Source organism: Malaclemys terrapin, chromosome 9 (assembly GCF_027887155.1).
Source record: "Malaclemys terrapin pileata isolate rMalTer1 chromosome 9, rMalTer1.hap1, whole genome shotgun sequence".
NCBI classification, from domain to species: Eukaryota; Metazoa; Chordata; order Testudines; family Emydidae; genus Malaclemys; species Malaclemys terrapin.
In genome coordinates this window covers 95,975,499-95,990,049 of record NC_071513.1, presented here as the reverse complement: position 1 = coordinate 95,990,049, position 14,551 = coordinate 95,975,499, and the positions used below count along the sequence as shown (strand labels likewise).

Genomic DNA, 14,551 nt, shown 5'->3' with positions numbered 1-14,551 from the left:
TATAAAATATGGGTTTACACATTAAAACATAGTTCTATTTTGACAAAGCTGTGCTCCTGCAATGTTATATCCTGTGCAGACCCCCTCCCCCAGTGTCCCACTGAAGCCAATGAGTCTCTATATGGGTGGAGGTGTATGCATATGCACATTGCATTGTACAACTGGAAACTAAGTTTGCTCCATTTGTAAATCAAATACTGTTGCATGATGCTGTTGTATTTGGGTTCCTGAATCAGCAGGACAATATTTAAATGCAACTCCAGTCCCAAACCCCTCTTTGAAAAAAACCAACCCCCAAACTCTTAACTAAAATGTGTAATTAAATTAATGAAATGTCATCATGTTACATTTTATAGTTTAAGCCCAAAATTCAGTGTATTTTTAACTATTAATGGAAATATATATTTTTTAAAAATTACATGTCTGTACTGCATTTTAATCAAAACATGGCTGCGTTCTCCTAGCGCATAGGGAGAGAAAACAGAAGAGTATTGAAAAATGTTTTTAATAGAAACAGATTAGTCTCCTTTCACTAAGCTGAGTGAAATGTAAAGAGAAAAACAATACAGTAGCACCTCAGTCACAAACACCTCAGGAATGGAGGTTGTTCGTAACTCTGAAATGTTCGTAACTCTGAACAAAATATTATGGTTGTTCTTTCAAAAGTTTACAACTGAACACTGACTTAATAAAGCTTTGAAACTTTATTACGCAGAAGAAAAATGTTGCGTTCTCTCTCTCTTTTTTTTTTTTTAGTAATTTACATTTAACACAGTACTGTACCGCATTTGCTTTTTTTTTTTGGGGGGGGGGGGGGGGGGGGAGAAGGGGCGGTGTCTCTGCTGCTGCCTGATTACGTACTTCTGGTTCCAAATGAGGCGTGAGGTTGACTGGTCAGTTCGTAAGTCTGGTATTCATAACTCTGAGGTTCAAATATCCATACAAATGATGTGAAGTAATTATTACAACTGAATCAAATTTAAAATCTGATCAGGATGTTAGAAACACAGGTAGGAAAATTTTTTGTTTTACATATTTTTTTAACCTCACGAATTCTGTTTGCAAAATAGATTGATTTGTTTCAAATTATGTCAGAAACTAAGCATACAGATATAAAAGGTACCACACATAGTCCAGAAATGGCTCATCCAATATATGGACACATAACTCAGAGTTAGGCATGCAATGTAGTCCTTGCAGAACCTAAACAACCAGACCCAAGGTATATTGACCCAAGGTATGTCAAACACACAAAATGACAAGTATCCAGGAGCCATCCCCACTTAGTGAGTAATTTACAAGAAAGAATATTCATTGTTACCCCCACCTGTGTATAGTCAGCCAGCTGCAAGTTTCCATCGCCATGACCGGCCTTAATTTATGACCTAACCTGCTATCATGGTTTTGTGTTGGTAATACTTAACTTTGGGTTCCTTCTCCCTTTTTCAAGCTATGCTTTGTTTCTGTATTAGAGACAACCCACTCTCATCTGCTATGTTTTTCTGTCATTATATCACAGTGTCATTTCTCCCTCACAAGATACTGCACACAGATTTAATGAGTCGTGCAATATTTACCTTCCATACTTGCTGCACTTCAAATGGGAGCAGACTGTCCTAATTTTTAAAGTAACTTACCTCTCCTTTCATCATTCGAACTTTTGCCAGCCACCAGCCACAAGGTTCTTGGTCATTTGCTCTTGAGTAAACCTGAAAGGAAAAAATACAAGAGAAGCATATTTAAAATATAACTACACCAGAGGTAGGCAATCTATGGCACGCGTGCCAAAGGCAGCACTCGAGCTGATTTTCAGTGGCACTCACACTGCCCAGGTCCTGGCCACCGGTCCGGGGCTCTCTGCATTTTAATTTCATTTTAAATGAAGCTTCTTAAACATTTTAAAAACCTTATTTACTTTACATACAACAATAGGTTAGTTATATATTATAGACTTATAGAAAGAGACCCTCTAAAAACATTAAAATGTATTACTGGCACGCAAAACCTTACATCAGAGTGGATAAATGAAGACTCGGCACACCACTTCTGAAAGGTTGCCGACCCCTGAGCAACACAATTAAAAAACCTAACGGGTTAAACCAACAGTGAAGCAGAAAGAATCTTTTTCAACTAACCCAGCTAATCACCAAGATAAAAGCCACCAGTAGTATAAGATACTGCAATTTAAAACTATTTTTATATAAAATTCCAGTTAGCCATAGTCATATGTGCTTCTCATCATATACATTTTCATAACATTGCACTACACAGATTAGGTGTGCAGATTCTGTTAATACACAAGGCAGCTTTTTGAGGGGTTTAAAACTGGAGCGTAAAAATTTACTCATTAGCAGGTGAACACACGGGATTCTTGTAATTCCACAATAAATTTAAACACTTTTCTGTGACGCTAAAGTGCACAAGAACCAAGAAATTCACAGTTAAGGATGCAATTTTGTCTATAGTTTACTCAATGACCTGGACTCGGGTCAGCTCACGATACTGCTACTATAGGTACTCCCGTACCTACTTAACAATAGGCAAGTGATGAATTGGGGGATTCACAACTTTGAATTGTTCCACAAGTTCAGTATACATTAATGTAGTAAACTAAGACTATCAGAAAGAAATTTATAAGTAGCCACGGCAAAACAGACAAAAATATACCCTGCACTGGCCAGACTGACTATGCCAAATACCATTTTTCCATTTGTAATATCAAGGGGAAAAAGCCTTTGGCAATTCTTAGACTATATGTCTAAGATCCATCACTGACAATGCTGCTGTCAATACTACCTTCCTTACTGAGTGTTTTAACTTGAAAAAAATCATCTTCCCCTCCGCCCCCCAAAACTTGCCCTGTACATAGATGTAGCACTCTTTAACAGTAGGAATTTCATGAAGAGATACACTACCCTTCTCTGAGTATCAAAATCAATAAGGCAAGTCTAGTCCAGTCACCTCAAGAACATTTATGTTCCAAAAATCTTGATGGAAAATTAAAGAGTCAGCCAGTAAAAATAGAGAACTAAATCACCACCAGTAATAAAGGATTAATAAAGATGAAAACAGGCAGTTTCATACTGGATGGAGTTGTACACATTATCCCTAAAACACAGATACAGTAACTCCTCACTTAAAGTCGTCCCGGTTAACGTTGTTGTTTCGTTGCTGATCAATTAGGGAACATGCTTGTTTAAAGTTGTGCAATGCTCCCTTATAACTTTGTTTGGCAGCCGCCTGCTTTGTCCACTACTTGCAGGAAGAGTAGCCTGTTGCAGCTAGCTGGTGGGGGCTTTGAACCAGGGTGGACCGGCAGCCCCCCTATCAGCTCCCCGCTCCCCCATGTCCCCTGTGTGGCAACAGCTCAGCAGGCTATCAATTGCCAGCAGTTCAGCTGTCCCTCCCACACTGCTATGTGCTGCTCCTGCCCTCTGCCTTGGAGCTGCTCCCGGGAGCCTCCTACTTGCTGTGCGGGGGTGGGGGGAGGGAAGAGAAGGGGAGATAATGTCAGAGTGTCCCCCTCTCTCCTGCTCCTCCCCCTCCCCCCTGCTTACACCTTCTCCATATAGAGCAGGGTTAGTTGACAACAGGGCTCAGGAGGGAGAGAGCTTGCTGGCTGCAGCTGCTGTCTCAACTTGCTGATATACTTAAAAAGGCAGTGTACTTAGAGTGGGGTCAGTGTACTTAAAGGGGCAATGCGCATCTCTCTCTCTTTCTCCTACACACAGGGTGTGTCTCTGTCTGCCATGCTGTCTTCCTTCCCTCCATTGGTGCTGCCTTCTAGAGTGTGAGGCTACATTAACAACAATGTGTTAACTCTTGAGGGCTCAGCCGAATGCTAGTTCATCATTTAGCAGTAAGGCATTCCTGGGAAATATCCCACCCTCTGACTTCACCACCTCAACCAAGCTTCACAATCATTGCTGTGTACAGTACTGTTTGTTTAAAACTTATACTGTGTGTGTGTGTGTGTGTGTGTATATATAAGTTTTATATATAGTTTTTTGTCTGGTGAAAAAAATTTCCCTGGAACCTAACCCCCATTTCCCTGGAACCTAACCCCCATTAATTTAAATTAATTCTTATGGGGAAATTGGATTTGCTTAACATCGTTTCGCTTAAAGTCACATTTTTCAGGAACATAACTACAACATAACTAAGCAAGGAGTTACTGTATACTTTTTCACGTTTTTTTTCCCCACACACCTTTTACAACCAAGCACTCTCTGGAGAAAAAGACCTGCACCTTCCTGGCCCATCTTTCCCTAACTGATCCTACCCTGAGGTCAGAAGGCTGAACTTGTGACATCATATTCATTCCCATGGCAAAACCAGTGCTATAAACAGACTGTGATTTTACTGCAAAATGAAAGAGATGGAAAAGCAGGGCTGTGAAGCAAAATAATAAATAATAATAATATTAAAAACGTGCAGACACCAGAGTAAACCACTGACCAAACATTAGAGTCTAGCACACATTCTCTTTTTCAAGTTTAATTCCTAGCAAAAAATCTCTCTTTGGAAGAAGTGAGGGCTAGCCCTCCTTGGCTGAACACAATGTAAAATGACACCAGGCCCACCAGGAGGAAAAGACCATGGGAAGAGAGATGGCCGAAGATTTCTACTCTGAAAAACAAAAGGAAGGCAGCAGCTTAATAGGTCTTTTAATATAATGATGGATACTTGGGAGCTCAGGAGACACACAAAATATCTATCCAGAAAGGTCACAGCAGAGCAATGAAGCAATTGGTGAAGATAATACAATGAGTCAGAAGCAGAACTGGTTACAGAATTTGCTTTTTCTCAGACCAGTATGCGTTAGACTACACTGTTTCTCTGCAAAGCTGTATATTATAATACATAGGCACAGACCTTTCCTACCCATTAAAAGAAGTGCATTACTTATTCAGAGATACATTTGCCTTTTCTAATAGTGACATTGTTACACTAATGCTTACTTTGCCATTACCAATTTATAAAACTTTGTTTGCTTCTTCATTGGTGTATTGTGCATTTCTGATAAAGATGCTGAGAGATTCTTGATGTCTAACTTTGCAGAGCAAATTCCAGGTCACACTGTCTAAGCCTGTGAATGTTCTTCGAACAGTGTTCAGTCAGGATGGACTTTTCCATTGCATGTCACTGAACTGAGTCTAGATCAATTTGCTGTATCAACTCTACTATGCTATTGCACTTCCCACATGACATTCTCATAAGCAAATAGGGAAATGTGGACTAGATTAATTTATTATAAGGTAGGTGCATAACTGGTTGAAACACCATTCTCAAAGAGTAGTTATTAATGGTTCACTATCAAACTGGGAGGGTGTATTTAGTGGGATCCTGCAGTGGTCAGTCATGGGTCCAGGACTATTCAATATTTTCATTTAATGACTTGGATAATGGAGTAAAGAGTATGCTTATAAAATCTACAGGGGACACATGCTGGGAGGCCTGCAAGCACTTTGAAGGACAGGATTAGAATTCAAAATGACCGCGACAAATTAGAGAATTGGTCTGAATTCAACAAGATGAAATTCAATAAAGACAAGTGCAAAGTACTTCATTTAGGAAGGAAAAATCAAATGCACAGCTTTTCTTGAAACTGCTCCTGCAGGACACCAGGAGATACTATGGAAAACTGTCTCTCCTGTGCTCTCAAAGTTTTCCCTGCTGATACACAGGCAGTATCGAGAAGGAGGAAGCTGCCTGACTCCAATGCTGAGGGGTGAGGAATGGTGCAGGAAGGGTTGCAGGAGCCAGAGGATAGGGAAGAGACGAGGAGGCATAGGAGGAAAGGATATGGTGAGGGATTACAGATAGGAACATGGAAAAAAAGAGAGGGCTGTGAAAGTATATAGGTACAGAGTGGGCAGGTAGCAGAAGGCAAGGAAGAGACAGGGGGTGGGCAGGAGACAAGGGACAAAGAGGTGTGGGATAGGAAGGCAAGAACTGGGAGTGGGAGGTTGGACAGAAGTCAAGCGGGTTGGACAGGAGCAGGAGGGGAGAGAGAAATGAGGATAGAGGGCATGCAGCCAGAATAGTTGTGGGTGGAGGGTGGATAGGAGTACATGGGTAGGAGCAAAGGACAAAGGAGACAGGCTGTACTGTGGACTCAGGTGCAGAAGGTTCTATAACTACCAAGGAACATTCCCCCTTCCAGAACCTGGAACTGAACCCAGGAGTCCTGTGTTTCTACATTTCTGTGCTATTAGTTAATATCTGTGAGATCCACGAGCAAAGTGTATATTTTATCTTCCACTAGTAGCTAGTCCACATAGAATATAACAGCCTACTACTGCTATCAGTTATCCTATTAGTTGAAGTGGTAGAGATCTGTGATATGGACCTAAATGTCTAAACCCCATTTCTGACCCAAACTGGGGCTCACTATGCACAGGCGCTGGCTTCCTCCAAGCCCTGTGGGTGCTCAACCCCCAGCTCTGCCCCAGGCCCTACCCCCACCCGCCTTCTTCCCTCAAGCCTCCACCCCACCTCTTCCACCCCAGGCCCCGCCCCCAACCCCACCTCTTCCCACCCAGTTCCTCACCCTCCATCCCTGCTCCTCCCTCCCTCCTCCCCCCCCCCCCCCCCCCAGTTTCCAGCACACCGAGGAACAGCTGATTGTGGTGGGCAGGAGGTGCTGGGCAGGAGGGTTGGAGTCCTGGAGCACTCACAGAGTCAGCGCCTACGTCACTATGGCTTCAAAAGGCAATTTCTGATTTTTCAATTTGATTGAGGCATTGTTTATTTTAATAAGAATTTACATCCAAAAAATACATGAAAAGAACATTAAGGCAGCAAAATGAAGCACTTAAAAGTTAGAAAATGCCAAAAGGATGCCTGCACAACATTGATTCTACCCCCTGTGCATGTGCATTATGATATAGTTTTGAAACACACAGTCACATACTAATTTTTCCATAGGACTCCTGCCTCGTTCAGTTTTCGGGATGAACCATGCTCTAGGGATGAATGAGGACTATGTAGTGGAGGAAGCTTTTGTATGGAGGCCCCTGTCTCATTTGTTCCAGAAGTTGGAAGGCATGTAATAAATGAAACAGGGGACTGCAGGAAGAAAAAGTATGGTCTCGTGATTAAGGCAGTTGAATACTGCCATGGAGAACTGCATTCATTCCTTCTCCTGTTACAGAGTTCCTACATGATGCTGGGCTACAGTCACTGAAATCAAACTTTTTCACATTGATTATGTGTTCCTCATTTTCTATGTGCCCAACTTGAGACCGTAAGACCTGATCTGCTGAAATGCTAAGCGCACTCAGCTACAACTTAAGTCAATGTGAGCTGTGCTATGAACATATAAGGTGCAATGCTAAATACTCTGAGAAAAAAAAAAAAAAAAAATCAGTCCCTAGGTGTCTCAAAGTGGACACCCCAAAATTAGGACTTTTGCACTTAATCTCTTTGTGCGTCAGCTCCCCATGCATAAAATGGGGGGAAATAATACCATCTCACTTCCCAAGGGTGCTGTGAAGATAATTCTTTACAAATGTTAACATGCTTAAGATACTATACAGTCCAAAAGAAAATTAATAATTTTGTAATAAGAGAAGGTTTGAATAACGTGCATTAAACAAAGTATAGCACACACTAAACAACAACAAAAGAATGGTAACTGAAAATATTTCCAATAACTATCTTCCTACAGCTCTTAATATTGGCTTTGCATTCAACTGAAATGATGATGATCACCATCAGGCTAAAAAGTAGAGCTCTGTGTTTGTGGACTATTTCTAATAAACTCAGATCTAACTTTGACATAAAAAGCGAAGGCATGAATATATTGTAAAACCATGCTAATGATACGGTACTGTAGGTATGGTTAAAAAAATTCACTGGCATTATAAGTCTATTTTTCAGGTGCTTACTCCTTTCTTGAAAAAAGGTTTCAGATGAAATCTTTCAGGCTTTTCCCTCAGCTGAGCATTTAGTTGAGCAATACTTAATAAACATAGTAATTAAATTATTATACAAAAGTGTTGAGAAAAAACCAACAGGTTACGCTACCCTGTATACATAATTAAAACTTAACTCCCAGTCTCCTCAGTATTGCAACTGGTGTTGGCTGGGTTGGAAAGTCACAAGTGCTCATCTGATAATGAGGGAGCAGACTATAGGTTTAGAAATGTTCTCTTTGGCAGGTTTCTATATAAGTCACACACAAAGAGTTGAAGAATTATAAATGAACACTCAAAAACATTATAATGTTTTTGCATAAAATTATCTTCTCAACTTCTAAAAATCACTACATATAAATGCATTTATTATTTTTTTTGCATCAGAGTATACACTATTACTATGTGTATCCAATCCCCCGACTCATATGTAATCTATAATTGTATAAAAATACCTACGCTGAAAGAATGATAAGACCTTAATCTTGCAAAGATTTACAAACATACTCAACTTTATTCACAAGTAATTTTTCCATATTCTGTCTTTTGCTCTGGCTCTCATTTTGTTTTGCTGCTAAGATTTCATGGGAGGCTCAAGTACTGTGTCTCTCCTTAAAACACAAGTGTTTTTACTATGGAAACAATTCAAAACCACTGAAGGCAAATGGAGTTTATCCATTAACTTCAATGAGGGCAGGATCAGGACCTAAATTTGGGGATTCCAGATTAAAACAGCCAATAAAAAAAAAAAAAAAATTTTAAACACACACGCATTTTCAAAAAAATAATAATGTAATAGCTTTTAGTTCAAGTTCTACATTGTTTTAACTCTCTGTTATTCTCACACAAAGACTAAGGCCCTGTCTATACATACAAATTGTACCATTTTAATATTACCAGTATAGTGAAGGTGGAACAAAACCTTTAGCGTGAAGACAATTATCTGGCATAAATATGCTTATGTCCAAACAGAAATAGTTATGCTGATACAAAATCTGTGTGTAGATCAGGCCTAACATCAATATTATATTACACATTGGATACTTATCATGCAAAATAATTAGTATTTCTAACTGGCCAAAGCTGAAAGCAGCAAACACTGAAGGTTTTTGCAGTACTAAGACCTTGATATATAAAAGTACTGCAATTTCTATCTTCATTTGGCAGATATCTAGTTTGCTACCTGAAAGGATGTTTTCAAATATCTGAAAATAGTAGTTTTTCAATAATAATTCTGTTCTCTATTTAGCAAACATTGTTTTGCTTTATTTTTAGTGCTACTGCAGCCAACATGGCAAGCAATTTTTAGTTCCATTTAATCTTTCATATTAGCTGTGCAGGAGGAGCAGGAGGGATTTCAAACTCTTTTGGTGTATCAGGATAAAAACTTGGCAAGTGTTTTATTGTTCTATTAATTTAATTTGTGTGTGATTATATTGCTCTAGAAAAGATGTCAGCTCAGCAGTCCTGGAAACTATGGAACAAGCAGAATAAGCAGCAGCAGTAGCATTAGTTACACTACCCCAGCAACACGCTTTCTCCCTGATCTGAAGTTGCCATCACTGGGAATATGAGGGTAGGTGAGTTTTTACGGTTCAGTCAGTCACTGGCCTTCGGCTGAGGCTGTTGCTGAGGGCACCAATTAGTTCTAACAGGTATTTTTATTTATGATCCCTCTTACCCATTATTAAATAATTCTGAATCTTGCCAAATTCATTTCCCAGAGGCCACTGCAGCTTTTAGTCATTCTTGTTTTAAAAGGTTTATTTGAACTGGCAAGTTAGAAATGAAAGACTCCATATCCTACTATTAAATGCCCTTTTAATCATTCCTCTTGGTTTGGTTTAATACACACTGGCAGTGCTCTTTAAAAAAAAAAAAAACATTAAAGAGAAATAGAATGTCACAATTGTCAGAATGTACTGTGCTGAGAACACCGGATACATCATAAGTCAAAATGGAAGTCAGAGGGTAAGCCCCTCCACTGCTTCCCTGCCTTTAGCTTGCTCCAGCTCTTGGCTTTGGCTCTCCAGAGCCAAATGTTAAGGTCCCACAGAGGAATCAGCTCCCAGACCAGAGAAGGATGGAGATGAAGAAGCCCTTTTAAGAATCTTGCTACCATGCCATTGGAGAAGACTGATCTTCCCTGAATGAGAGAGGATGAAATGCTGATATTAACTGCCAGATGCACTCTCAATAAGCTAAGTGCAAGGTCTGATGACTGAAGGTGCAGCAAGTACTCCAAGATGTCCTGGATAAAAACCTGCATAGGTTGAATTCCACAGGCCAATGGCCACATCAAAAAAACTGCTTCTATTTCACCAAGTAAGCCATTCTGGTAGAAGGCTTTCTACTGTTGAGTAGTACCTTCTGAACAGCCGCTGAACACTGCTCTCTCTCCTCATTCAACCATGAAACAGCTACGCCATGAGAGGAAGGAGCAAGGGAGGCTGAATTGACAGTGTGAGAAGGTCAGAGAACCAGCACTACCTCAGCTATACTGGGGCAATGAGAACAAGCTTGGCCCAATCCGCCTTCAGCTTGAGGATGACGTGTGGGATGACTGAGATCAGAAGAAAAGCATACAGGAGAGCCGACTGCCAGCTGAGGTGAAAAGTGTCAGTTAGGGAGCTCAGACTGAGGCCCCCTCGAAAGCAGAACAGACATTTCCTGTTGTCCCTCATAGCAAACAGGTCAATCATCAAAATGCCCCAAGCTGTGAAGATGACCTGGAGGACACTTGGCCTCAGGGATCACTTGTGACTCAGACAAACATTCCTACTGAGATGGTCTGAAAGATGATTCTGGACCCCAGGCAAGTGGTTGGGTATCAGAGTGATACTCTGCTCGATGCAGAACTGCCACAAGCTGATTGCCGCGGACATGTGGTTCAAGAGCCCCAGGCACATCTGAACTGTCCTGGAAGCTGAGACTGAAGCAAAGGCGGCGAATTGCCTTAAAATGGTCAGTGGGCAAAAAGCTTTTGAACTCAGTGTCTTTTAGGGCCCCAATGAACTCGATTTTCTGAGTGTGAACCAAAGTTCACTTCCCAATACTTAGGATGAGACCCAGACAGTCAGGCAAAAAAAGCCAGGAAAAGTGGACCTGCTTGAGGAATAGTATCTCGTGAGAGGGACTGTATGGCATAGCCCAATCTGACGGTGCTTAGGACCCAGCTGTCAGTGGTGATCAAGCCCCAAGCATTATGAAAGTGAGCCAACATGTCCCCAAACAGAGGGGACAGGGGAAAAAGGGTGCAATGACTAGATCACTATTCTGGAGTCAAAATGGATGCTTGGGGGGCACGTGGGGAAGGCATGTCTATTGGCTAAACCCCAGACTTGAATGCCTCCTCCTCTGGGACCTATGCCCCTTTCTGGGATAGTCCTGTTATCTCAGGGGAGGGAAAGCTGCCCAAATGTGCACTGCAGACAATACTGCTGTTGATCACCATAGTGGCGGTCTCTGCACTGCCAATGTGTACACCCTCAAGGGCCATAAGATAGTCCTACTGTCCTTGAAGGAGTGAAGAGTTCATCCATCTTGTCAAAACAAAAACAAAAAACAAAAAGCACGCAGCCATTAAAGTGCAAATCCTCTATAGCCCACTGAACATCAGGAGCAATGGCCAAATTCTGCAGCCAGGCCACCCTTCTTATGGTCAATATCGAGGTCATTACTCTGGCCCAAGTATCCCTGGCGTCCAGTGCAGACTGCAACTAAGTCTTAGCCACCCTGCTGCTTTTGGTAATAAATGTCCAACATACTTCCCTGGAAGCTTCAGTCAGCTGGTCTGCAAACTTAAGACATAGCCAGCCAGTTCACAAAGTCATATTTCGACAGCAATGCCTACTGGTTAGCAATCCACACCTGCAAGGAAGAAAAGGTGTAAATCTTCCTATCCATCAGGTCCATCTGTTTAACGTGCTTAACCTTAGAAGTTGACTTAAATCTGCCCTGCCAGGCTCTATCGTTCACTGTGTTTACGACCAGGGAATTTGGGACAGGGTGGGTATAAAAACCCTCAAATCCCTGCACTGAGACAAAGCAGCATTTCTCCAAGCACTTTGCAGTAAGTAGTACTGAAGCCGGCATGCTCCAGAGAACCCTAGCAGGTTCTAGGAGCAAATCGTTAATAGGGAGAGCAACTCCCTCAGAGGACCTGCAGTCAATGGTACAGGTCTCTGACCTCCCTGTGTGTTACTGGAGAGTGGTTAACAGGACTTACTCCATCCCATGCACCAATATTCACACCATGGTAGCATGCGCTCCTTCTGCAGGAGACAGATGAGTCCCCATGCGAACTCGAGAGGCCTCGATCAGTCTTATACAACCTTTTCGTCAATGCACTCAACGGGGAGCGACTCCTCTGTCTCTTCAGAGAGGCGCTGGATCCAGAACATGAAATGATAACACTCCTGGAACCCGAGGGCAACCTCCGATCTGATTTAAACCTCGGTGCCGAAGCAGGCTGCATGGTGTGTTCAAGTAGGCTGTTTTAGACAAAGACTCCTCATCACTTGAGTCCATTTCGCGAACGATTTGCAAATCAAACACCATTCGTGTGGCTCAGCCTAAGCACAGAAAGCACTACGTGTGGGAATCATTTGCCGGGGATCGCTCCCCCACATAAAGGATAATGTTAAATCCTGGTGAGGATATCACCAGGGGAATACTTAAATGAAAGTTAATTAATGCTAAATCTAATTAACACTATACTAAGAGTACTAATTAATTCTAGGGTACTATATTAATTAGGAGGGAGAGATAGCTCATTGGTTTGAGCATTGGCCTGCTAAACCCAGGGCTGTGAGTTCAATCCTTGAGGGGGCCATTTAGGGAACTGGGGTAAAAATCTGTCTGGGGATTGGTCCCGCTTTGAGCAGGGGGTTAGACTAGATGACCTCCTGAGGTCCCTTCCAACCCTAATATTCTATGATTCTAAATACAACTAGAAAAAAAGTCACTAAGGAATATAGAAATTGTGAGGTTAAGAACCACACAGAGCTCCAACTCCAGCCACGGGAGATAAGAAGGAACTGAGGGATGGGGTCAAGGCAGTGCTGCCTCATTTAGCACAAGTGTGGCCTCCTACGGATACTGATAGGCAAAATTCTCTGGCTCTAGTGCACTGGGCGCACACATACACCTAAGTGGAATACAAGGCTGGATCTACTCAAAGAAGAGAATCTTAGTCAAATATGTTTAATACAAAGATAACTTTAAAAAAAGGAACTCTAACTTGGATAAACAAAATAACATTTCACAGTACATTTTCTCTAGCAAATATTTTACATATTATTTATTCAAGGAGAAAAATAAAACATTATAAAATTAACTTGAATCTGAAACATTTTCACAGCTTTCTAGGACACACAAAGCTTGTTTACACAGCGCGTTACTGTGCAGCAACACAGCTTGTGAATCTACAGTACACAAGCTTGTGTGCACTAGTTCACCGTGAGGACACTACTACAGTGGAGTGAAAGTCCTGGAGAGAGGGGGAGGGAATGTTTGTGGTGGTTTTTTTTGTCATACCTCAAAACATACAGATTCCATAAACATTAAAAAAAAAAAAAAAATCAAACTATAAAACACACAAACAAAAGTCATCAACCAATTTCAAATGTTCCTAACTTTAAATTTACTGAACACTAGGCTTCTTTCAAACTTGGCTTTATCCTTGAATCTACCATAAAATAGTTCAGTCATCCAAGTGCAAAATTTCAGATTCAAACTTATAGGGAAACTTTTCTTCTTCCACATTTACATAATTCAAGCACAGACGAACTGGGCTTGTTCAAACTTTCAAAAAACAAAATCATCCCTTTGCTGAGATAAAACATGGAAAAATTCAGCTCCAAAAGAATATATTTGAGGTCATAACCAACTGAAAAAGCAGAATTAGAATGGAAGCTGGAATTCAATTTTTAACTATGTGAGCTAATCAAGCACAATGTAGTCATATAAAGCACTAATATACAGTTTCAGATTTTCAAAACACACACATTAACCTCAATACTACCTAAGTGAACTAGTAAACAGTGTGCACATTTTACAGGTGAGGAAACAAAGGTTTAAGGACCTGATCCTGCACCACTGAATTCAATTGGAATTTTGCTATCAACCTCAATAGGCACAGGTTCAAACCTAAGGGCAAGTCAGAGGTGCAGTCAGGATCAGAGATCAAGTACCTAACATAGCTAGTTCGTTTTGACCAAAAATGGCTTTTTAATTAAATGGAAATTTTCAGTAGGAAATTTCTGTTTTGTTGAATTTTTATGGGAATGGTAGGGTCACCATTTTTGATTGTCATCAGTTTCTGAGAAAACATGAAAAGCTCCATGAAAATTTTTAATGAAAATGAGAAAAGGTTTGTTTCCTATGATTTTTTCAAACTGAAAATACATTTTTTCAACCAATTTCTTCTATATTGTAACTTCTATTTCGTAATAACCATATTCCACCTACTCGACCATTCTACCTTTCAAAAAGTACAACCATTACTAGTGACAGACACTACATATATTAGATGTTCACTTTTAAAGCTTAACTCTACTTTTTCTTGTGACTATAATCAGTATTAACATTATCCTGTCTGAACAGTCACTTCCACAGGAGGGCAAGCTAGG

The 14,551-nt window shown here is 40.8% G+C and overlaps 1 protein-coding gene across 3 annotated transcripts in view; it reads right to left on the bottom strand.

The window, feature by feature from the left end:
• FXR1 (FMR1 autosomal homolog 1) overlaps window positions 1–14,551 on the bottom strand; it is a 66,230-nt gene that overhangs the window by 28,904 nt on the left and 22,775 nt on the right. For all 3 annotated transcript variants that reach the window (XM_054040470.1, XM_054040469.1, XM_054040471.1), the window contains exon 4: window positions 1,638–1,709. In XM_054040470.1, coding sequence (XP_053896445.1) covers window positions 1,638–1,709 — 72 coding nt within the window. The remainder of the gene's footprint in view (window positions 1–1,637; window positions 1,710–14,551) is intronic.